General features: G+C 34.0%; 2 protein-coding genes across 6 annotated transcripts; both read left to right on the forward strand.

The window, feature by feature from the left end:
• Window positions 1-6,533: 6,533 nt before the first annotated feature.
• Window positions 6,534-12,050, forward strand: LOC138335985 (protein DD3-3-like). The gene is made up of 4 exons (XM_069285222.1): window positions 6,534-6,712; window positions 10,454-10,614; window positions 11,478-11,558; window positions 11,937-12,050. Exons 2-4 carry the CDS (start codon window positions 10,459-10,461, stop codon window positions 12,030-12,032), a joined length of 333 nt encoding a protein of 110 aa, XP_069141323.1. The 5' UTR covers window positions 6,534-6,712; window positions 10,454-10,458; the 3' UTR covers window positions 12,033-12,050.
• Window positions 12,051-12,130: 80 nt separating this feature from the next.
• LOC138335984 (protein DD3-3-like) lies at window positions 12,131-22,366 on the forward strand. Of its 5 annotated transcripts, none has more exons than XM_069285217.1 (11): window positions 12,131-12,179; window positions 14,050-14,232; window positions 14,623-14,812; window positions 15,188-15,351; window positions 15,844-15,991; window positions 16,522-16,626; window positions 16,778-16,840; window positions 17,201-17,493; window positions 17,898-17,969; window positions 19,694-19,865; window positions 20,288-22,366. In XM_069285217.1, the coding sequence occupies exons 1-11, from the start codon at window positions 12,149-12,151 to the stop codon at window positions 20,487-20,489; spliced, it is 1,623 nt and encodes a 540-aa protein (XP_069141318.1). In that variant the 5' UTR covers window positions 12,131-12,148; the 3' UTR covers window positions 20,490-22,366. The 5 variants fall into 5 exon arrangements, with proteins under 5 accessions (XP_069141318.1, XP_069141322.1, XP_069141320.1 ...); XM_069285221.1 differs by lacking the exon at window positions 12,131-12,179 and adding an exon at window positions 12,616-12,658; XM_069285219.1 differs by lacking the exon at window positions 12,131-12,179 and adding an exon at window positions 12,699-12,754.
• Window positions 22,367-22,767: the final 401 nt, after the last annotated feature.

A 22,767-nucleotide genomic window follows, 5' to 3' on the forward strand; every position in this document is an offset into this window, starting at 1 on the left:
CCTATAAATATGTCTCTCCCTATCGATTCGGCAGGGTAGCATATCATTTCAGCTCTATGTGGACGGCTCGAACCAACACAGAGAACACTTTTTATACTTGATTTTATCTTCGGCATTATGGAATCTAAAGAAACAAAATTAAACTGGAATATTTCTCCTTCCGTGTCGCTTCCACTGGATTTCAACTGTTGCCACACGAACATGTCTTTGTATTGCATTTCCAAGTCGTCACAAATTACCTCTTTTGTGGCATCGGCATTTATCTGATCATTCACCGTAATGCTCCATTTGCACAAGCATTGCGAAATCATAATAGCTCCATCCAATGCAACGGTCTTCCATTGGGAGAATACATCAATCGTAACGCCATCCTCACCACAAGCCCAGAAACAGTCAAGATGCAAATCGGTTAGCTTCTCATTGACGTATTTCTGGACAGATGTGTTCAAAAGTAGCTGTATTTCTAACTGTTTCATTGATTTTGATACCATGCTCATACATTTTGTAAGAAACTTTTCAATAAAATCTTCTTTTTCTATATGTTCCTTGTGCCCTTTTAACACCAGGGCTGAATCCGAAATTTCATGAAGACAAACATCTAAATCCATGTATTCCTCTCGAAGAAACAATGCAAACTGTTTTTGATACGTTCTAAGTAACTCTAACTTACTGCGTTTTAGAGCAATTACTTTCTCTGTCAAGAAGTCCCTAATTTCGTTTTCATATTTATTCTCGTGCCCCATAAAAATAGTGGGTGTCTCTGTGGAAACTCTTGGAATAAAATAGCCATGAGAATCTGTTTGGATGGAATCATCAGAGTCAGCATGGTAGTCACTAATGACGTGACCCCCTGATCCCGAAAGCTGTTCCTCTTTTTTCGTATCCAAACCAACCATCCCTGGACCCATTATTGGTTCTGCCTGACCCATTTGTATGTAGTCACCTGATTCGTCCAAACCACTTTTACTGGTACATAAGACGCGCTCTGCAGAATCCGCTGTCCGTGGCTGTTGACATTTTCCCTCATCATGACTTTCTCCAGAAGAGACATCCATCGTCCGTGTTGGTGTTTCTGCTCTTACAGATGAATCTGATATTTTGTTGCTGTATGATTTGCAGATGTAGTTATAGTAATCCACGCCAATTTCAGTTCTATCTGTAACGTCCCCGGGGTTGCATATATCATGATCCATCGATGTTTGCTTGTTTTAATGGTAGCACAATACCATGGTCAATAGACCTTATAGCAGTTTCAACCCATTGCTCCTGACAATAACATTACATCAAGTTTTTTCTCTCTCTGCATATCACATCAATGGCTGTGTTTTATCTTCTTCGTTCCACATTACTTTTCTGTCTGTGTTTATTATTCACATTTACATGTATAGCAACGCCAACTATGCTGGTATAGCTTGTTTTCTTTTTGTTGAAAATATAGTCAAAGTTAAACTATTTATAAAGACCACCCAATGTACAAAGCAGATATGGTCTTCATATCCAGGTCAAATTGTGTTGAAACTGATCATGAGGTACACTAAGAAGGCGTTTTTAAGCAGGTGATCTCTACATAGAAGTGGTCGTTGAGGCGGATTTGTACCGTTTCACAAGCCGTCACTCTAGAAGAAAAGATCAAAACAAGAGTTTAAAAGTATACATGAACGCTCACTTATCTATTTAACTATTACTTAAGATGACACTTAGCTTATCACTCATCGATCTGGAAAATTATCATAAAAGTTACATTCTTGATCATTTCGTCTGCAAATAATTTTGTTGCCGAAGGTGGATGCTGGTATAACGTGTCATATTGTGCATCGATATATAGTTGTATAAGCATATGTAAGCACATTTTCTTTTTATTCTAATATGTAAGACTGGGTCGACTCGTGCCATAGACAGTAAGGTATAGAGGTGTTTGTATAGGTATAGAATCAAACGCCTGTGAGCATAAGCAATTCAACGTTGTTTCCATTTACAGCCAGGGTCATGTAAGGACGGCCTCCCATGTATGCAGTGTGATGCGTGTGTGAAGCGCAGATGTGTTTTGGGAGACTGCGGTATATTCGTGTTGTGTCTTCTTGTATAGTGGAAATATTGTCCTTCTATAGCGCTATATCACTGAAGCATGCCGCCGAAGACACCGAGCAGCACACCCCACCCGGTCACATTATACTGGCAAGGGGCGACCCAGTCGTCCCACTCCCTTTTGACGCGTATTTATACATTGACGGTGAATGAAATCAAGGTACTGTTCGGTCAATCTGTAAAGTACACACATTTAATGTCCTAATTTCAAATTTTGAAAATGAAGTCATTCCTCAAGATCCAAACTTCAAAAAAATATATAATCGGAACATGCAAATGTTTTAAATATCGCGTAGTCACCGGATAAAGACAACGTCATTGTAGAACTTATTTGTTGCACTCCGGAAATTGACACAATTTCCCGCGAAATCTGGATCGGCTGTTAAATTATTCCAAGGCTGTTCCAGGCAACCATGCATATAGCGTCAAATAAATAACAAATATCTCATTGTGGTTAAAAGTATTGTTATAACAAACCTGTCGAAATGTAAATATAAGAAATAATTGTTATTTTTAGTTGTTCATTGGTGTTTTGACAGATATTATATGACGAGGTGTATTTATTAAGTCAACTTCACAACTTTCTTACGTTGCTTTACACGTAAATGTAATCGTTCAAAGTCTTATTGTTACAACTGTCACTTTTATTTGCAATGTGCCAACGACTGTCATAAAATTCCACAATGTTGTGGCTGTATGATTTATGCCATCCTCGATACTCCAGGGGTTACCATCACTGACGTTATATATCCACCCCTGAACTATCTCATAGTAAAACTGAAGTTGTCGAAAGACACAACTAATAATTTGATTCTTTGATGTACAGGTTACTTTGAAGTTGGGTGTCGCTCTCTCTCTGTAATCTTCAAAAGAAGTCTCTGCAGGCCTGTGATTGGTCAGGTTTTTTTTCTGTTGAACTTCCTTCAGTTTTACTACATGAGATACAGATGTAGTCCATTGGATGGATAGAGTTTAACGTCAGGTCAGTGATAGTAATTCTAAAATTTTGGCGGTGTATTCCTTTTCGAAATATTTATCTACCAGCTGCAATCTTATGTAGATATATATAGATAACGTTTGTGACAGACATACTCTAGTCAATGTAAATAAACTGTTACATTTGGTCATCAAGATAAAAACCATAGATGACATCTACGTGCATTGTATATAGCTATCTTACCTGATAAACATTATATATGTTATGAGTGTCAGAATAAAGTGTTTAGAAATGTTCTTTCCTATTGTTTTCATGTATTCTGTTAATCCTGATATGCCACACGGACTTCCTAAGATTTGGATGACTGAGAAAGAACAGCCGTACGCGTGTAGTATCTCCTATTACGTGAAAAAAAAACTGGAGGTTGTCACTATTAAATCAAAATGATGAGGGGCTAGTAGTTGAATGTTAGAATTACAGACATCTAATAAACAAATACAGTTATATATGATTGGAGATAAAATGTCTGTAAATGAAAATATCAGCTTATGATTGGCCACACAACAATATAGCTTTCTTCTTTGCTAGGCATTTTATTTCTTGAGATTAGGACGTACTTGCATGAAATGTATATTCATCTCTCCTTTGTTTTTTTTTTCTTTTTTTTTTCTTTTAATAATTTCATTTCTTTTGTGGCCATTTCTCTCTGCTCATAGAATCCATTTATCGATCCTTTCATACCTTTCTCATAGTTTACGGAAACATAACATTTAAAAGTTTTTGGTATAATGTGTGTCTCAACGGTCATAGATAATGATAGAAATATCACGATCGCTTCATCTTTACTAGTGAATATTCACAACATAACTGGTAACCATTCTACTCTATGAACTATCTACATATAACCATTATATGTATGTAATGTACGTAACTTACCTGCGTTTGGACACACGGACCTCCTCTTCTGTTGATACATCATCAGTTTATAATTATATAAATAACAATTAGAATATATCATCATGCAAATTCAGGAAGTACTAATGTTATTATCAAACAACATCAATCTAAAAATAGGTCAAAGATACTCGTATAAATGTTGTGCATTGTTTGAAAGATAACCAGAGCTCGGTTTCTTGATAACAATGATATTTATTTAACATATGCAGTAATTACATTGTACATTTATAGTGAATGATGACTATTGTGTTATTTCTGTATGTATGTTAATCGAACTGGAGTATAATCAAGCATTAAAATACTTAGAGTGCCGGTGGCCAATCTTGTCATGTAGTAATATCTTTTAATGTTTAATGGTAGATGTGTATGTTTAAACGAAAATGTCTATGCTTAAGGGTAAACGTCTATATTTAAAGGTAAATGGGTATTTTGTAAATGTGTATGTTTTAAAATAGAAAATGTTATGTTTAAGGTAAAGTTTATTTAAAGTAAATGTATTTTGGTAGTTATTTTATGTATGTTTTTGTAGTAAATGTGTGTATGTTTTAATGGATATGTTTATTTGATAAGTGTGTATGTTTAATAGTAATGTGTATGTTTTAATTGTAGTGTGTGTATTTTAATGGAGTGTATGTGTTTATAGTAAATGTGTATTTTAATGAGTGTGTATGTTTTAATAGTAAATGTGTGTATTTTAATGGAGTGTATGTTTTAATAGTAAATGTGTATGTTTTAATAGTAAATGTGTGTATTTTAATGGAGTGTGTATGTTTAAAACAGTAAATGTGTGTATTTTAATGGAGGTGTATGTTTTAATAGTAAATGTGTATGTTTTAATAGTAAATGTGTATGTTTTAATAGAAAATGTGTATGTTTTAATAGTAAATGTGTATGTTTTAATAGTAAATGTGTATGTTTTAATAGTAAATGTGTATGTTTTAATAGTAAATGTGTATGTTTTAATAGTAAATGTGTGTATTTTAATGAAGTGTGTATGTTTTAATAGTAAATGTGTATGTTTTAATAGTAAATGTGTATGTTTTAATAGTAAATGTGTATGTTTTAATAGTAAATGTGTGTATTTTAATGAAGTGTGTATGTTTTAAACGTAAATAAATAACAATACTATTAATATAATCTTTATCTTACCACGGTTACATATTTAGACAAGTCTAATTTACAATATGGTCCTGTATGTATATATTTTAATGGAGTGTGTCTTTGTAATGGTAAATGTGCTGTTTTTAAGGCGAATGTGTATATTTTCATAGTAACGTCACATGGCCAGTGCAATCAAATAAACCAGTTGTGTAGTTTTATCCAATTTTAGCTTTGTTATATAAATAGTTTTCCTACTCAATTTTAAATGTAAAAATATTTTTAAATATAGTAAAATTCAACAGTATATGTATATTATAACGTGCGACATACCCAAATGATGATTTATCGTGCTATAAAATTAGTTAGAGTCGCAGAACATGCAATTAACGTTTTTAAGACTCCATTTTAACATACACAGTTAAATTAATTTATTTTGTTACATTGTATAGATGCATATGTAAATTTGTATGCAATATATGGCAATAAAAATCTTGTACATTATTTTGATTTGAACTGAAACTTTTCGGCACAATGTATAACTTTTTACCTGCAGTATACATAATACATTTTTAGATGTAATTTAACGTGTCCGGGCTGTATGATTTTAATGCAGCTGTTTTGTGTAGTTTTTTTTTTTTTTTTTTTTTTTTTTTTTTTTTTTTAATTTGTAATTTGATATAGTCTGGCTAGTGTACATGTACAAATGTACGTACATATATGTAGAATACTCTCTAATTTTCCTTTTGTATACAAATGTTGTAGATACATGTACATGTAATGTACTTTAGTATTATATATATATACAATTTACATGATACATATGATATAACTATAAACAATTTATGTATGTATAAAACAGAAAAAAGCCAGGGCACATACAATTTATTGCATTATAAAGAAGTGCATTATATGGATATATATGTTTTTATTCCACGAAAAAAAGACAATTTCAAACTCAGGTTATTTAATTATCACATGCAATGTTACGTACAAATGTATACGTAAATATAGTATTTTCATGTACTTGTACATCATACATTTGACGAGCTCTAAATCTATACACCGTGTTTATAACAATGAATGTATACATACAGTTATCAAGTGACGAACTATCAACTTTAACGCGCATGACAAGAGACAATGATTATTTTCTACATAAGTAGACAACAATTTGAATGCTCTCATGCATTGTATGTACGTCACTGGGGAGTTGACTCATTTCACACATGACCCTTAGCCTCATCACCGCAAATCAGATACCTGTTATATCAATCCGAGATAGAATATAGTTCTAACTGTAACTAACATTATATTAGCTGTGTACAGCTTTTTCAATGTTTTCTTATTGTTGCCGCATAGATTTGCATGTTTTATATCTACTTTTTGACAACAATCAACTTTTTATTCCTCGAGAGAATAACGAATATTAACATATTCAGCGTAGTAATACAATAAACACACTAGTTTCACTTCATGCTGTTGATAGGCGATGTTGACTGCAGATACAGGAGGAGGAAGTTGATGATTAATATTTAAGACGTTTATGTGAGGATTTGAAACGTCGTCAGTAGTGGTCATTTGTGATACAGAAGTTCATCTTATAGGGATCTAACAGATACTATCATAAAGAAGGTAAGTGAATGGGAACTAATAGGCTATAATGTACAAGATTTTTATTGCCATCAAATGTGTGCACGTCGTCTACAACACAGGTAAGTTGTGTCATATAAATACAGACAGGTAAAATGCGATCGCCACTAGTACTGTACCGGAACAATGCAGCATCAATCACAGTGATGGAATAGATATCTGACATGATGTCATGATAAGCGAATTTTCACAGCTTTATTTACTGTATATGTAATTAAAATAATAATACACATGTATACCTATCCTTCATATCCACACATGAAAGAGTTCCATTCTTATTATTAGATTTTAAATTACGAAGTGTTATGATAACACTACAGTTCCAAATAACAGTGAATATTTGCATTATTCGTTAAAATTGATAAAGACGATAATATGTTGTTCTTAAAATACTTAAAGTGTTTACATTGGTATTTTGTTAATTTTATTAAAACAATTTTTAGTATAATTGATTTTATATTGTACCAATTTGTCAATATATATCATGTTAAATGTAGAATTGAATACATTTTATATATAAAATATGCAAAGAGATTGATTTTGAATTTTTTGACTGTATAATCAAGATAACTTACAACAAAATAAATAAAATCAAGGGAGGTAAGTTAGTTCTGAAGCTTAGAGCTCATAATTATGACTGAATTTTTAATCGTTATTGAATATATGATTATATGGATATTATTTCTAAATCAACACACATATTCATTATTGGCGACCCAGGGTGATCACACTGCACTAAGCTACACTTCTCTCCCGGTGCTACCACTAGCGCTGCTGACTTCAGGAGATGTTTATCGATAGGGGCGGATCCAGAAAAAGTTGAAAGGGTGGACCAAAGGCCCCTATGGTGGCCACAGGCCAGCGGTTTTAGGTTGAAGGCCGAGACAGGAGGGGAGAGCATGAGAGGGGGACGAGAGCCCACTTCGAATTCTCATATGGGGGTATGAAGTAGCCCACTTCTCATAAGGAAGTATGGGGTACCCTTCCTCCACTCCATTCTGACAAAGACCATCATTACATAAACTACACCAGTATGACATACAGCGTAACATTTATCTGTGACTAAAAAACTTCCTCACCACCAGAAAAATGAAAACAAACATCGAAGGAATAACCTAAGAGGAAATACCAGTCGATTCATGGGTCCTCAAGGCACTGTCCTCTGCCCGATTATGTTCTTATGCCACATTTACGATAAACCATACCATACAGCATAATATCATCACTACGTTTATTTGCCGATAACTGTCTGCTCTATAGAACCATCAAAATGGAGAACTCCAAGCAGACCTAAGCAATCTTGAAACATAGGCAAATAACTGGGGTATGAGATTACAATGCAAAAAAAAATGTTACATCCTGAGCATAAACAAGCGCTCCCAAAGATTTTATGAGCTAAACAAACACAAAATATACTACAGGAGGTAAAGGACAATCCATACTTAGGACTCCAGATATCTAATGACCTGAAATGGAGGCTACACATCAACGGAGTCTGCAGGAAAGCCACACAACACTCGGCTTTCTGGGATGAAACCTAAGAAATGGTCCGTAACTATGCAGAAGAACAGCCTATAGCTATATCACCTTAGTTCGATCCATCCTAGAATATGAAGCAAAAATCTGGAATCCACATCAACAAGGTGATATCGACAAACTGGATCGTAAAAAAAAACAGTGGCATACGATTTATGAAGAAAAATTACAAAAAAAGAGAGGCAGCTATACCATCACAAGAATGAGAAAAGAACTTCAGCTGGAGTCTTTAGACAAATGCAGAGACAGCCTCCATTGAATACTGTTATATGAAGTGGTTGAGGGGTTGGTGCAAACATTACCACCACAAGCTTAAGGCTATTTAACAAAAAGAAGACCAAAACGTTAATGCCAAATTAAAACAAAGACATTCAGCAACTGTGTCACAAGCAAACATCATCAAAAAAGTAACCAAGTGTGTAATAACTCCAAAAGCCTCCAAATATCAGACAGTACAACAAATCAATATAGACATTCTTTCTTTGTAAAGAGAATTATGCAGTGGAACCATCTTCCAGAAAAAGTAGCATGCACAGAGTCCCTTGGTACCTTTACCGCTGCATTAAATTAAGAGAACACGGCCAAAAACACTCAGGCACTCTCTCACTGTCACAGTAGTGTCGTGAAAAAAACGGTTTCTATTCTTCAAGAACACTGGACAATTCTTGAAATATTATCACATTTCAATCAACTGTCCAGTTTAGTGTATGTAGTGTGTTGTCAGAATAATCTATGTAACATGTAAACCTGGCCTTCACAGGAAGTACATTGTATGTACAGAGGACTCCACATATTCGAATAACGGTTATTTGAATATTTCGGTTATTTGCATAAAATTCTGCGGTCCCGATTTTTTCCTTCTTTATCTTTGTTTTTCAACTCCGTGTATTTGAATAGACTTTTAGATGACCTCCGGTTATTTGAATAAAATATTTGGGAAATTCTAAAAATAAAATCGAATATTTTGCAATTTTGCAATATATTATTAGCGAAATTCTCCAATATATGTTTCAAGATAGTTCGCTTTTACTAGAAATCATCATGGTGACAGATTAACGTTATCGTTTGGCTTGTAATTTGTTATTTGTAATTCTAAGTACATTTTTTTTTGGTAATTTCATATGGTACATATTAAACACTTGACTTACACTGCTGTTATTAACATCACCACCCCCATTTTATATAGTGTCGTCATTAATTAAATATTCTGGAATTTTTTTATGTTTAAATAATTATTTTTAAACATTAATCATGCACACAAAAACATGTAGTCACCAAGGTCTCAAGGAGATTTTCACTCAGGTGCACTCATATACATACGCATATAAGAAAATCAGTTGGAAGATAGCTTGATATATATCACCTGTTATTTTAATGTGATTTCTAAAGTTGTTTGTTACGCATTCCAAAGTCAACATTTTATATGATTAGGACAAGGTAAATAAGAAAGACGACGATTTGAAAGTTATCTCCCTTACATAAAAAATATTCGCTCACATTATTTGGTTGGTAATTAAACATATACATATACAAATGGTGAAAATAAGATATACTTATCAACAAAACAAAGATGCTCCACCGCTAACGAATGGTTTTTTTTTCATCTGTCAGACGAATTAGTATTTTTCTTCAGTTACAAAAGTTAAATATTTTATATCATTATTATCCCCATGCTTTGAAAAGTTTGAGCTTCTTATGTTACTCAAGTTAAAAATATTGAAAATTATAAATAGCGTTCCAAAATATTTCCATGACACTATGAAGTATGTACTGATTGCACATGCACCAAAACAAAACAAACTCTTTATAATATTTTTTGTGTAAATTAGACATATACACTGCCCTTGTTACACTTGAACTTTTACATATATAGACAAATTACAGATATATGTAAATATTGTTAATACATACATCAGTATATATTGTTTATCAACTTATTTATCTTCTCTAACTCATTAGATGTTTTTTCAAGGGTTTTCACATAGATAAATTGCCAGCAGATTTTAACATATGTAACAGAACTTTTAAAGGGCAGTGTGTATATACATGATTAAACACCAATTATATTGTTCAAATGATGATCAAATGTTGTTTATGCTCTGTTGGTGGTGAAGCATCTTTTAGATTTCATTACAGTGGTTGATCCCTGCATTGCTGTCAATGATAAACTTGTAAATTATATTACAGGTATAATGAAAGTGGTATGTCAGAGCCTAGCCCTGCTGTTGCTGGTGGTTATTGTCTATGTACAAGGAGACATATACTTACACATTCCAAGGGGCTCAAATAACAGACTTGCTGAAACCTCAGCAACCAGGGCCAATGCCAATCGTGTGTTTGATTCACAGGTAGGTAATACAATATAGATATTAACTCGTTCACCCCTGATCGATATTATGAAGACACATTTAGACTCTTCTAAATCAAAGACTAGACCAGTCCATTATGGAATTTCAGGTATGAGTTAATCTATGTAATTTTCAATAACAGGACATAAAACTATTGTTTAATTCATCAATTCAATTTATTCCGAATGCAAACAGCATACTGATATAAATACTGTACATATGTATCTGATATACCATACCATTTTCACCCCAATAAGTGCCCAGTGCAGTTGCAATAGGAAAATTGAAAATGAAAGGAGTCCTTAATAGGACCAAATTTGGACTTATAATTATTTCCCAAAATTATTATAGACACAGTGAACCATTTATCAATTTACAAAAGAAATCAATTAGAGAAACCTACACAGTTTTCATAGTTTCAATTTGTGTTTAAATGACGCAAGTGACAATAAGGCATCAAAAACGGCGAGGGGCACTTATATAGGCAGGGCATTTATGGGTCAAATCCTTGTTATCAGCCCCATGGTTTTGAATTCGGTTTTATTAACCATAGACTAGTCTACCGTAATACTTCTAATAATTATTTGAAAATTTACATAACACAGATACATCTATTCATCAAGTTTAAAAACTAGCTAATTACGTATACTTTGGAATGTTAATGTTACCATAGTAATGTCTGCCCTATCCCATCTCTTCACAATTTCAAAATGGAGCATGGGATATATCTTTGTTTTATTGACCATTAAATGGGATATATCTTTGTTTTATTGACCATTAAAGGTATACAGTTTCATCTTCTTGAGGGATATGGTTTAATTAATCATGTTTACCTACATTAAATGATATTTTTACTTTTATAGAATAATAACAGGGGAGGATATAATGTAGGGGACACCAGTGCAGAGAAAGCTAACAATGACGAGGGTAAACAGTACAGAATGGTAAGTTTACTATATAGGTTAGGAAGTCTAGCTTTCAATGATCAAGTTGTAATTACCATAATAAACATCCAAGATTCTCAAAAACATGATAAGTCCAGTATGTTAAGTACATTTATCTACATTGTATCAGTCGAGGACTTATTCATCTTTACAAGTCCCCAGACAAACTGTTGGTATATTATATTCTCTGTAAGTAGCACCCAAGGCTCTTCAATTTTTATTTAATTATTTTTTTTTTTTCGTTTACAAATTAAAGAGGGGGCATGTTGCAGAAATCTATGACATTACACTGTAATTTGACAAAAATGTGTAATATTGTCACTGATTGTTTACAGTTGCACATTACCATATAAAAAGTGGTCTTTATTTTTTTATAAGAAATATTTTCAAAGTGGACCCTGGAAAACAAAGACTGGTGATGCGGGGAAAAGCTTTCTGTCTGTAGAATGGACCAACCAGCATGGCTGGAAATGAGAACACGAATCCGGAAATGTCACTTAGTGCTGCAGTATATGTGTCAGGACACGACTCTCCCCAGGTTATACATCTACAGATCAAATCAATGATACTGTCACTTAGTGCTGCAGTATATGTGTCAGGACGACGTCAACTCTCCCACAGGTTAGTACATCTACAGATCAACCTTGATCAATGATAATCCTCAGCAACACTTAGTGCTGCAGTATATGTGTCAGGATGACGTCAACTCTCCCACAGGTTAGTACTTCTACAGATCAACCTAGATCAATGATAATCCTCAGCAACACTTAATGCTGCAGTATATGTGTCAGGACGACGTCAACTCTCCCACAAGTTAGTACATCTACAGATCAACTTTGATCAATGATAATCCTCAGCAACACTTAGTGCTGCAGTATATGTGTCAGGACGACGTCAACTCTCCCACAGGTTAGTACATCTACAGATCAACCTAGATCAATGATAATCCTCAGCAACACTTAGTGCTGCAGTATATGTGTCAGGACGACGTCAACTCTCCCACAGGTTAGTACTTCTACAATCAACCTAGATCAATGATAATCCTCAGCAACACTTAGTGCTGCAGTATATGTGTCAGGACGATGTCAACTCTCCCACAGGTTAGTACATCTACAGATCAACTTAGATCAATGATAATCCTCAGCAACACTTAGTGCTGCAGTATATGTGTCAGGACGACGTCAACTCTCCCACAGGTTAGTACTTCTACAGATCAACCTAGATCAATGATAATCCTCAGCAACACTTAGTGCTGTAGTATATGTGTCAGGACGACGTCAACTCTCCCACAGGTTAGTACATCTACAGATCAACCTAGATCAATGATAATCCTCAGCAACACTTAGTGCTGTAGTATATGTGTCAGGACGATGTCAACGCTCCCACAGGTTAGTACATCTACAGATCAACCTAGATCAATGATAATCCTCAGCAACACTTAGTGCTGCAGTATATGTGTCAGGACGATGTCAACGCTCCCACAGGTTAGTACATCTACAGATCAACCTAGATCAATGATAATCCTCAGCAACACTTAGTGCTGCAGTATATGTGTCAGGACGATGTCAACGCTCCCACAGGTTAGTACATCTACAGATCAACCTAGATCAATGATAATCCTCAGCAACACTTAGTGCTGCAGTATATGTGTCAGGATGACGTCAACTCTCCCACAGGTTAGTATTTCTACAGATCAACTTAGATCAATGATAATCCTCAGCAACACTTAGTGCTGCAGTATATGTGTCAACTGCCTGCATAATACGAATGCTAAGGCTTAAATTTTGTTATCATTACATATATAGAAATATGCATTACACCTAACTGACCTTTTTTTGCAATTGTTTATTTTTCAATCCATTTTCTGGAAAATACAAATAAAACAGAATTGCAACAATCCATCTTAACATTATTTATCATCATCATCATCATCATCATCATCATCATCATCATCATCATCATCATCATCACCACCATATCATAATATCTTCAAAAATCTTTAAAAAAATCTTAAAAGATATTACCATCATCTTCATCATACATGCATTACTCTCCATTGTGGTAGCTAGCATTAACTTCTATGACAGAACGGAATTTCAAAATTATGAATATCAGAATATAATAATAGAAGGCTTAAGTCGGTTAAAGTGGTGTTAATATATTTAGTATAATTTCTTATGAAATAGAAAAATAAAATATCCTGTCAAAATCGCTCTCCACGCGAAGAAATTAATTTATAGCAAAGGAATCCTAAAACGTCCTCCCGGCTGCCTATATCCGTGTTGACATTCCCATGCAGCCTCGCTTTCAGAATTTATTTTTAGAACAGTGTTAATTAAATTTATATGGGGCTTTCCATAATTTCAATGGTCTAAACTGGACAAAGTAAGCACAATTTGATCGTCATTTTGATATGTTGGAACTTTTGGAAGGCCAATGAACGCATTTATACTTGTTTTCATTGCCCGACTATGCACTTTAAACATGACAGGTACAGATGATACACTAAGAAATGGGGTCCAGACTAGTACACAGGAATACCAACCTCCAACCAACCTGGACGAGACAAAACAACAGAAAAACAACAGGAAAAACAACAACGTGAAATCTGAGAGGGTGATCCAGGAACCCTGGGAATGGTACGACAGCTGTTATGTGCGACAGCGCAACAAAGGTTAGTGACAACTACGTTTAAAATAATGTAACTTATACACAAGTTTATCTACTGTTATCACATAATACATCATACATCATATGATCATACCCAGTGATTTCACCCGTTTGGAGCATATGTCACCAGGGTATTATAAGCTGGAGGGATTTTTAATTTGGCTTTGCTGGGTAGGAAATTTGGTTGAGATGTCATGGCAGAAATAAAAAAAAGGATGTGAAGATTTCAAGGATGACCGAAATTCCTCTCTCATCAACGGATCTATTTAAGCACTTCAAATACATGTACTGATTCAGAGCTGAAAGTCAGCTAAAATATTTCAAGTCAATGATGATAATGTCAGATTTTTATTCCCTATAATGAATAACACAAAACTTCTATTTGTTTGAACAGGGTTATTTACAGCAGACCAGAAACTCAAGAACAACAAATTTGGCTACAGTAGTGCTATCTACACTAGACAAGACAACCAAGGCAATCGCTATGGATACGAATGTCCAGAGGAGAGGGATTATTACCCGTACTGGCACCCGACACCCTGGACTGATATTGCTGTGTTGGCTGAAAATTCTTCGATGTGTCAGTAAGTACATATATGGGGTGTTTCAGAAAACATGTCCTCACTTAAAACTGTTATAACATCATGAAAAATCTTAATTGCATGAATTAAGACATTATGGAAAGCAAACGATACCAAGATTTGTTGAAATATAATCATTTACATTAAGGATTTCATAAAACATCCGACGTCACTAATGACATCACAAAAAACAATGATATTCTGGTTTTTATCAAGGTACATTCGATCATGAAGACTTGCTTTTGTATGGTAAAAATCATTTTTTCAGTGATCAAACTGTAAGTTTCTATATTCTGTACACTAAAGTTATTTGTCATTTCTTTGGGTTTTTTTTAATATATGCATTTATTAATCATTACGTTTGATTTCCTTTTGTAGGTTTTATGAAAGGCTGAGTTTTAACAGTCGCCCCTATCATCAGTGTGTCGAGAGCTATAATGGGGGCAGTCGCAAACACGCATCTAAATGGAATAACCAGCAGCAGTGTGAAGAGAATGGGGGACAGTGGGTAGCCTTGCATAACTACCTGGAGAAAGCCCCAGGTAAACTTCATGACATAATTGCCAAAAAAAAGGAACGATTGCATAATTGTCTGTTTGCCAGGCAGTATGTAGCCATATCTCATGCTCGCATATGTACATGTTTCCATTCAATGTCAGTAAAAACGTTGTAGTATACACAATACAAAATGCAAAGTCAAGTGCAGTTTGATTGACAGTTGGCAATCCGTCAATTATATATGTGGTCAAGAACAACTGTATTCTAACATATTGTGGCCTAAAGTACTTAAATATTGTCATCAAGCTTTCTTTCGATGTTCAAGTTCAGTTACATCTGACGTAGTACAATATGTAAATAATACCGACACCACATTCAGGAGTCTACCGAGGATAATTATTTCACAATGAGGTAATATGTTATTGACATAATGCACTCAACACTAGATGTCATTTGAAAGCATATGATACAAGGGCTACAAGAATACCTTTGAGGAATCAGTAGAGCATATTATAGATTGATGATTTTGTTTGTAGCCTACACCAGTGAGAGTCAATGTACAAGACAGTCAGCTGGAGGCTACACTTACATCTGGGCTGTACCTTACGATGCTGACGACGTTACAGGAAAGGAATGCCTCATTAAGCTTGATCCGCCACAGTGTAGAGCTGCTGACTATTCAAGGTAGGGGAGAAAGCCAGAATGTAGGGAAGATAATCAGAATATAAGGGAGGTAATCTGAATGTAGGGAAGATAATGTGATAAACAGAATGTAGGTTAGATAATCTTAATGTAGGTGTATAATCTGTAGCTAAGGGAGATAATCAGAATATAAGGGAGATAATCTGAATGTAGGGGAGATAATGAGATAAACAGAATATAGGGGAGATAATCTGAATGTAGGTGTATAATCTGTAGCTAAGGGAGATAATCATTCTGGGTATTGCTTTGTAATGTGATATTCCAGTAGTCTCATTTTAAGTTTTTGATAGTGATTGCAAGCTCAAAAATAGTACTAGATTATCTTCCCTTAAAGGGACAATTCTATTTTGCCTCTTGGTTATGTAAAAGAATTAGCCTGAGTGAATTGTCCCTTTAATTTGAAACAATACAATATGTATTGCAAGAATGAAATGCTCACTCAAAATGTTCGATGATTCTTATACCAATTTTATACAAATCTCTGGTCACAATGATAATGGTGTTCATTGCAGATCAAACCATCTTGGCAATGGAGTCGATGGTAAAGCCCTGAGCTATGACTGGACACTTCCATACTTCCCGTCCGGTAACACAAAGAGATGTGTCTTTAGGATCAGGTAAAATGTTAAGCAATTGTTTATTTAAACTTAAAAGATAATCTGTGATTTGTTTTATTACTAATTAAAAATGGTAAAAGACTTGATAATTAACACTTCCATTACTTACAGAGCTGGCTGATATATAGGTTTCTATTGTCGTGTATTTCAGATACAATATCTCTACGGATGACTTTGATCCCTATGCTACTGACAGTAGTCACAACAGGAATGAGTAAGTCAAACCTACCTACATGTATAATAAAATGTTTGGAGGATTGTACCTATGAATGTTTGGTTGTATTTGCAATAGTCTTCATTCTAATGTACTTTCTAAAGTACCAAACAAGGTTACATTATACTTGTATGTACGCAAATTGAAGGTTCTTTTTTATATTGTTTTACGGTACAGTGAATCTACAACTTTATATGTAAAATGTGGGCACAAAAATGTGACAGATATTACACATGTTATTTTCTTCCATACTTTGTTGATGATGTTGTCAATATTGATTATGAGAAAAAATGTTTTAAAATATCAGAAATGTTTGATTGATCCTCATTTAACAATTCAATTTATTATTTCCTCCCACAGACAGACTAAGACCATGTCTCCCGTGGAACAGAATCCGTATGTTGACGTTGGTGAGCGATCATCTCTCCGACTGAACATCAATACAGATCAGACTGGTCGTATCTTCCAGGATCGTAGTCACATGTTCCTCTTAAGACCCCGCCCCTTAGAATTACAGAATGACAAAATCTACAACCTCAACGTACGGGGCAAGCGCGGGAATATAGTCCAGGTGTATCCAGCTGTAGAGTATGACTTCCACCCCAACACGCTCAACCTCAAACCAGACGAACTCGTACACATACAGTGGACTGGTAAGTACCACTAACATGGCCTGGCTGTTATCAAAATAAAGTATCAGCAAACTTGACAATATTTTGTGTATACATGTATTTATTACCAATTTCTTTAGATCAATTACGCCAACAGTTTCTTCTGGTTCCATTGATCAGATTTGGATGGGTCTTCTTTAGGTTCTTCCTATCCTGTTCTTATTAATTATTTGTATCCACACAGTAACTCAAATCCAATGTCATTGCAGTAATTGAGGTAATTTTTTTTTTTAATGAAAAATAAAAGGCATATGCCAAGGTGATGACATTTATTAAGGCATATGCCAAGGTGGTGACATTTATCCTTCATTCTTCGCACATTTAGAGGAACCAATCTGTCTTATAGTGTATATGATTATAAAATGTGTTTTCGTTTTTGTTTCCAGGTTCAAACAGTCATAACAATGGAGGGAACGGTGGGGACGGCCAAGCTGGTGACGAGGGACAAGGAAAAGATGGTAAGTCGCGGTAGATAAAAAATGAAACTCAATTTCATATTACTGGTAGAATGCCAGGGAGCAGTATTGTTAAGTATTTATCAATATTTACATTTACTTGTCACTTGTACTATATAAACTAACCAGGCCAAAGTGAATTCTATGAGGGTATATAAATGACACCCAAAATGTGACCATTATGACGTCACTAATGTTGACATGGTGATGTCAACTGATCACCGTCAAAATGTCTGTTCCATCTTGTGGATTAAATCGTTGTTGATAAACGGTTTTCCTGGTCTAGCTTAAACAATGTTAATTCTGAGACCCTAAAATGAGTTGATAATGTAAATATGGGCATCAAACTATCTTCCTTTGGCATCTATGGTCTATATAGGTAGCGCGCATTATGAAGATTGTCTGCTAAGCTCTGGCATCTATATAGACCATAATTGCCAAAGGAAGATAGTTTAATGCTTAAATATTCACTTCATGCTGAAAAGCATATAAAGTAAAACTCATGAACTACAGCAACTCTTGAATGATATCAAAGAAACAAAGCTGTTTTATGATGATTATCTCCCCTTATTTTGATAATTAAGTCTAGGAATAGCCATAATTCCACAAAATTATTGAGTTTAGTTTAGTGTTTTTATCCCCCCCTTTTTCAGAAACAGGGGATATTAATTTGGGTTTGTCCTGTCTCTCCTTCCATCTGTCTCTCCGTCTGTCTGTAACACTTCATTTCCGTGCAATAACTGTAACAAATGTTAACCAATTTTCTTCAAACATGGTGACAAGGTTAAATGCCTTAAGGGCTTGGCCAAGTTCGATCGTGACTGTCGATGGACCTTATTTAGCAGAGTTATGGCCCTTTGAATTACTAAAAATGTCATTTTCTGCTATTTCTGTGCAATACGTGTAACAAATGTAAACCGATTTTCTTCAAATTTAATATCAAGGTTAAATGCCTTAAGGACTCATCCAAGTTCAATCGCGACTTAGCGGAGTTATGGCCCTTTGCTTAAATTAAAAAAGTCAGTGTCTGCCACTTCTGTACAATAACTGTATTATATATTTTCTTCAAACTTGGTAACAAGATTGAATGCCTTAAGTGCCTGGCCAGGTTTGATCAACTCTTTCAGCGGATCTTATTTATCAGAGTTATAGCCTTTTAATTTACTACAAATGTCATTTTTCTGCAGTTTTGGTGTAATAACTAACATATATTAAAACTAATATTGCCAAGTTCGATCGCCACTTTTGACAGATCTTATTAAGCAGAGTTATGGCCCTTTGATTGAATAAAAAAAAAGTCAGTGTCTGCCACTTCTGTACAATAACTGTATTAAATATTAACCGATTTTCTTCAAACTTAATTCAAACTTGGTAACAAAGTTAAATGTCTTAAGGGCTCGGCCAAGTTTGATCGCCATTTGCGACGGACCTTATTTAGCAGAGTTATGGCCCTTTGATTTATTTTTCTGTTTAAACCAAGGTTAAACCTAACCTCAATAATGTTTACCTATAATATGTCCTGAAAGCAGGGGATTTAAATTCCAAGAATTTGCTTGTTTCCTTTATACCCAGTCTAAAAATAAACTGCCAATCTACTAAACTTTGACTTGGAAAGCCATGTTAAGAGTTGTGAATTATGAGGAAGAATGATTAACCCATTCCACTTTGCTGCTATGGTAGACAGAGTGGCTGACCTTAAAATATTTTTATATTTGTTTAACTTGCAGGCTTAGATAGGAACAATATGGTTCAGATTCGGGATTTGAATGACAACTATCCTGTGCCATTTGAACAGTCCAACATGTGGGGGAATGCTGAAGTGAAATGGATTTACCATGGTAAAAGTTCGGTGTCGGCCAAGGACTTGGCAGTTAGCATGGCCTCTTCTGGATATTATGTGTACGTAATATTATGTAAAATCATTTTGGTTTTCAATTGAATAAGACTGTTTTAATTAAGATGATTCCATTGAAATATATACTTGATATCTCAAAGGCTCCAAAATAAGTTATTTTTACTTATAGTCAAATTTTATGGAGTCCATGAATCAGATTGACTTTTTTGTGACATTACCTATTTTAGCTATGTAGTTTAGATATAATTTAAGCTAGCCTGTCAAAACTAGAAGTGTTTGGACAATTTGTATTCTACTTTATATACCTGGTACTGTTTTAGTGAAGGCACAACCTTTACTATGTGGTAGAGAAAATATTCACGAGAATCATAACTTGCTTTGTTGTGATACATGGAAAAAATAAAAGAATTATGCTAGAATTACAATTTGCTTGAAATTTAATTCTGTATTTTGTTTTTTTATTTAGGTGCACCAAAGCCAGCAGTTGTGGTGGACAGTCAGGAGAAGCTGCCGACACCAAGACACAGATGGATAAACTTCTCAACAATGCCCCCGCATCGTACGAGGGAGCCGTGCTCAAATTTAAACCTGGTACCTACCATTACATGTGTAGTCGGAATAACAACTTCACCAACCGCAGTCAAAAGGGCACGATTATTGTACGATAGGAAGGACTAGCTAAAGCTCTACTGCAAACCAACTTTCATTTGCATGTGATTTACTATTGTGATTGTCGCGATCCAAGTAAATTCGCAAAAGTTTATCTCCACGAATTACTATTTACATCATGTTTGTTGAATTTTCATTTGATGTTTCAATCCACAAATTTTTATCTTCGCAGACTCGTTTTGAGGTGAAAATCACCAAAATTAAATTTTCGTGAAATAAAGTTGGTTTACAGTGCGTATATACAAAGGACATGACGCATTGTCTACTTAACAACGTGATAATTTGAATTCCACTATTGTGCAATATGATATATACCGACGGTAAACCTTAAATAATGACCATGTACTCAAAATATATAAAACCATGAGGCGCTAACATTGACTAATGATAGACTATTTTTTTCATACATGTACAATATAATAATAAACTTTTATTAATTGAGGATACAAAACTTACTAAGCATTAGCTATCCTCCACAGTGTCATTTGAAAATATTCCTTCTGATAACATAAGCAGAACAAAAATTCACGTACCAGTAATTGTTTTCTTGAAATTTATTCCAAAATTGTCACATTCCGCAGCATAATGTTAAATCTTGGATTTCCAAAGAAACAATTACGTAGTTTTCAGAGAAAATGACACAATTGTCACCCTTTAACTATTGTTAAAACTTTCAATATCAACCCTTAAAAGAAGAAAACTCAGTTCTATGAAATGGCAGAATGTTAATAGTACGGAAAAAAATTATTACTTTACATTGTGTTAATTTGAATGTTTTCGTATTGCTTTTTGCAAGTTTTGGTTTTGGTCCATGTCAAGGACATTTTATGTACATGTTCATTAGCCCTTGCAGTTGTAAAATATACTTGCCATATATGATTGAAAGTTACAACTCGTATGTTTTATGTGTTGAAATTTTGAAACTAACTTTCATTATAAGTTTAATAAATCAAAGTTTAAACTTCTATCTATATGATTTTACCTACTTTAAACCATTTTGTTTTTGAAGTATCATGTACGTTTTAGGGAGATTTCGCTATCTAGACTTATGGATTTCCTACTTTTCCTGTTTTTGAAACATTTTTGTTGCAATTCATTTCTTTTATTACCTGCAAAACTTTATTTAAATTGGTTTACCGTATATATATTGAATTCTCTTGTTCATTGATGATTTACAGATCAATTTAGATAAATTACATTTTGATGTTATAATCGCTAGATCAGATGACAAATCTACATCAATATACACTGGAAAGAGATTCAATGGAAATTGTTGGAGCTATCAAGAGTCCATTGTATTTCTACATTTTTCTGTCACTTGCCAAAATTAAATCAAACATTCCAGATATTGGTATACATGATTTCCATCTTATGGTTGTACACATGCAGTTAGAATGTTAATTACCAACCACATAATAGTTAATCTAAATGTGTTTGCATTGTATATTGTTAAAAAATGAATTGATTTTCGAATTAATGATTGCCACTTTCTCAACCAATATGATGTATTATAAATTTGATATTAGTTCGTGCCATGAAAGCAAGTTTCTAATCAAGAAGTGGATGGGTATAAAATTCTATATTTTAATTAAATAAAGTGGCAGTAGATATTATGAACAAATTATTTCAGATCTGAACATATCTATCTATTTTGAAATCATGTTAAATTGATTTAAATTATTTAATTTCTACCAAAGAGCATTAAAGGGAATTTCTCCCTCGAGATTAGCTTTACGTTGATATTAATGTACTTTGTACATGTGTATTTAATTTCAGTATGTTGTACATTTACTGTATTTGCTGGCAAATATTGTTTTGTCTGTCTGCTGGCCCAGACGAGGATAAATCTTAATAAATATTCTGAAGTGTCAGAAAACGAATTATTCTTTATTTGAACAGATTAATAGATAATGTATCTTGTCAAAGGAGATTATAACCACAACAGTTAAGTCCAGTATGTTTTTCTCGATTATAACCACAACAGTTAAGTCCAGTATGTTTCTCTGCATCTGAAGAGCACTGAAGCATACACTTGTATTAAGATTGGCATATAGCTAACCGCATTATTTTTTCTCTGACAGGCAAAATGTCTGTAGATATGTTTCACCTGAAAAGAGCTTTGTCAGAAATTCAATTTGAAATGAGGTAAATTTCACATTTAAAAAGAAAACTGTCTCAATTGATTTTGGTTCAAATTCATCTAAAAATTAAACTTGATGTGACTTTCATGTCAATTCTAGGTCAAATTCTTTTTTTACCCTCCTGGGAAATCATACC

This window comes from Argopecten irradians, chromosome 12 (genome assembly GCF_041381155.1).
Source record: "Argopecten irradians isolate NY chromosome 12, Ai_NY, whole genome shotgun sequence".
In the NCBI taxonomy this organism is placed as follows: domain Eukaryota; kingdom Metazoa; phylum Mollusca; class Bivalvia; order Pectinida; family Pectinidae; genus Argopecten; species Argopecten irradians.

Excerpts from the sequence above, each read along its gene's own strand:
- LOC138335985 (XM_069285222.1), top strand. The coding sequence starts at position 10,459 with ATGAAAGTGGTATGTCAGAGCCTAGCCCTGCTGTTGCTGGTGGTTATT. Across the intron at positions 10,615-11,477 it reads ATCGTGTGTTTGATTCACAG|AATAATAACAGGGGAGGATA; the intron begins GTAGGTAATACA and ends TTACTTTTATAG. Across the intron at positions 11,559-11,936 it reads AGGGTAAACAGTACAGAATG|AAATATTTTCAAAGTGGACC; the intron begins GTAAGTTTACTA and ends TTTTTTTATAAG.
- LOC138335984 (XM_069285217.1), top strand. The coding sequence starts at position 12,149 with ATGTGTCAGGACGACGTCAACTCTCCCACAG. Across the intron at positions 12,180-14,049 it reads CGACGTCAACTCTCCCACAG|GTACAGATGATACACTAAGA; the intron begins GTTAGTACATCT and ends TAAACATGACAG. Across the intron at positions 16,627-16,777 it reads AGATGTGTCTTTAGGATCAG|ATACAATATCTCTACGGATG; the intron begins GTAAAATGTTAA and ends CGTGTATTTCAG.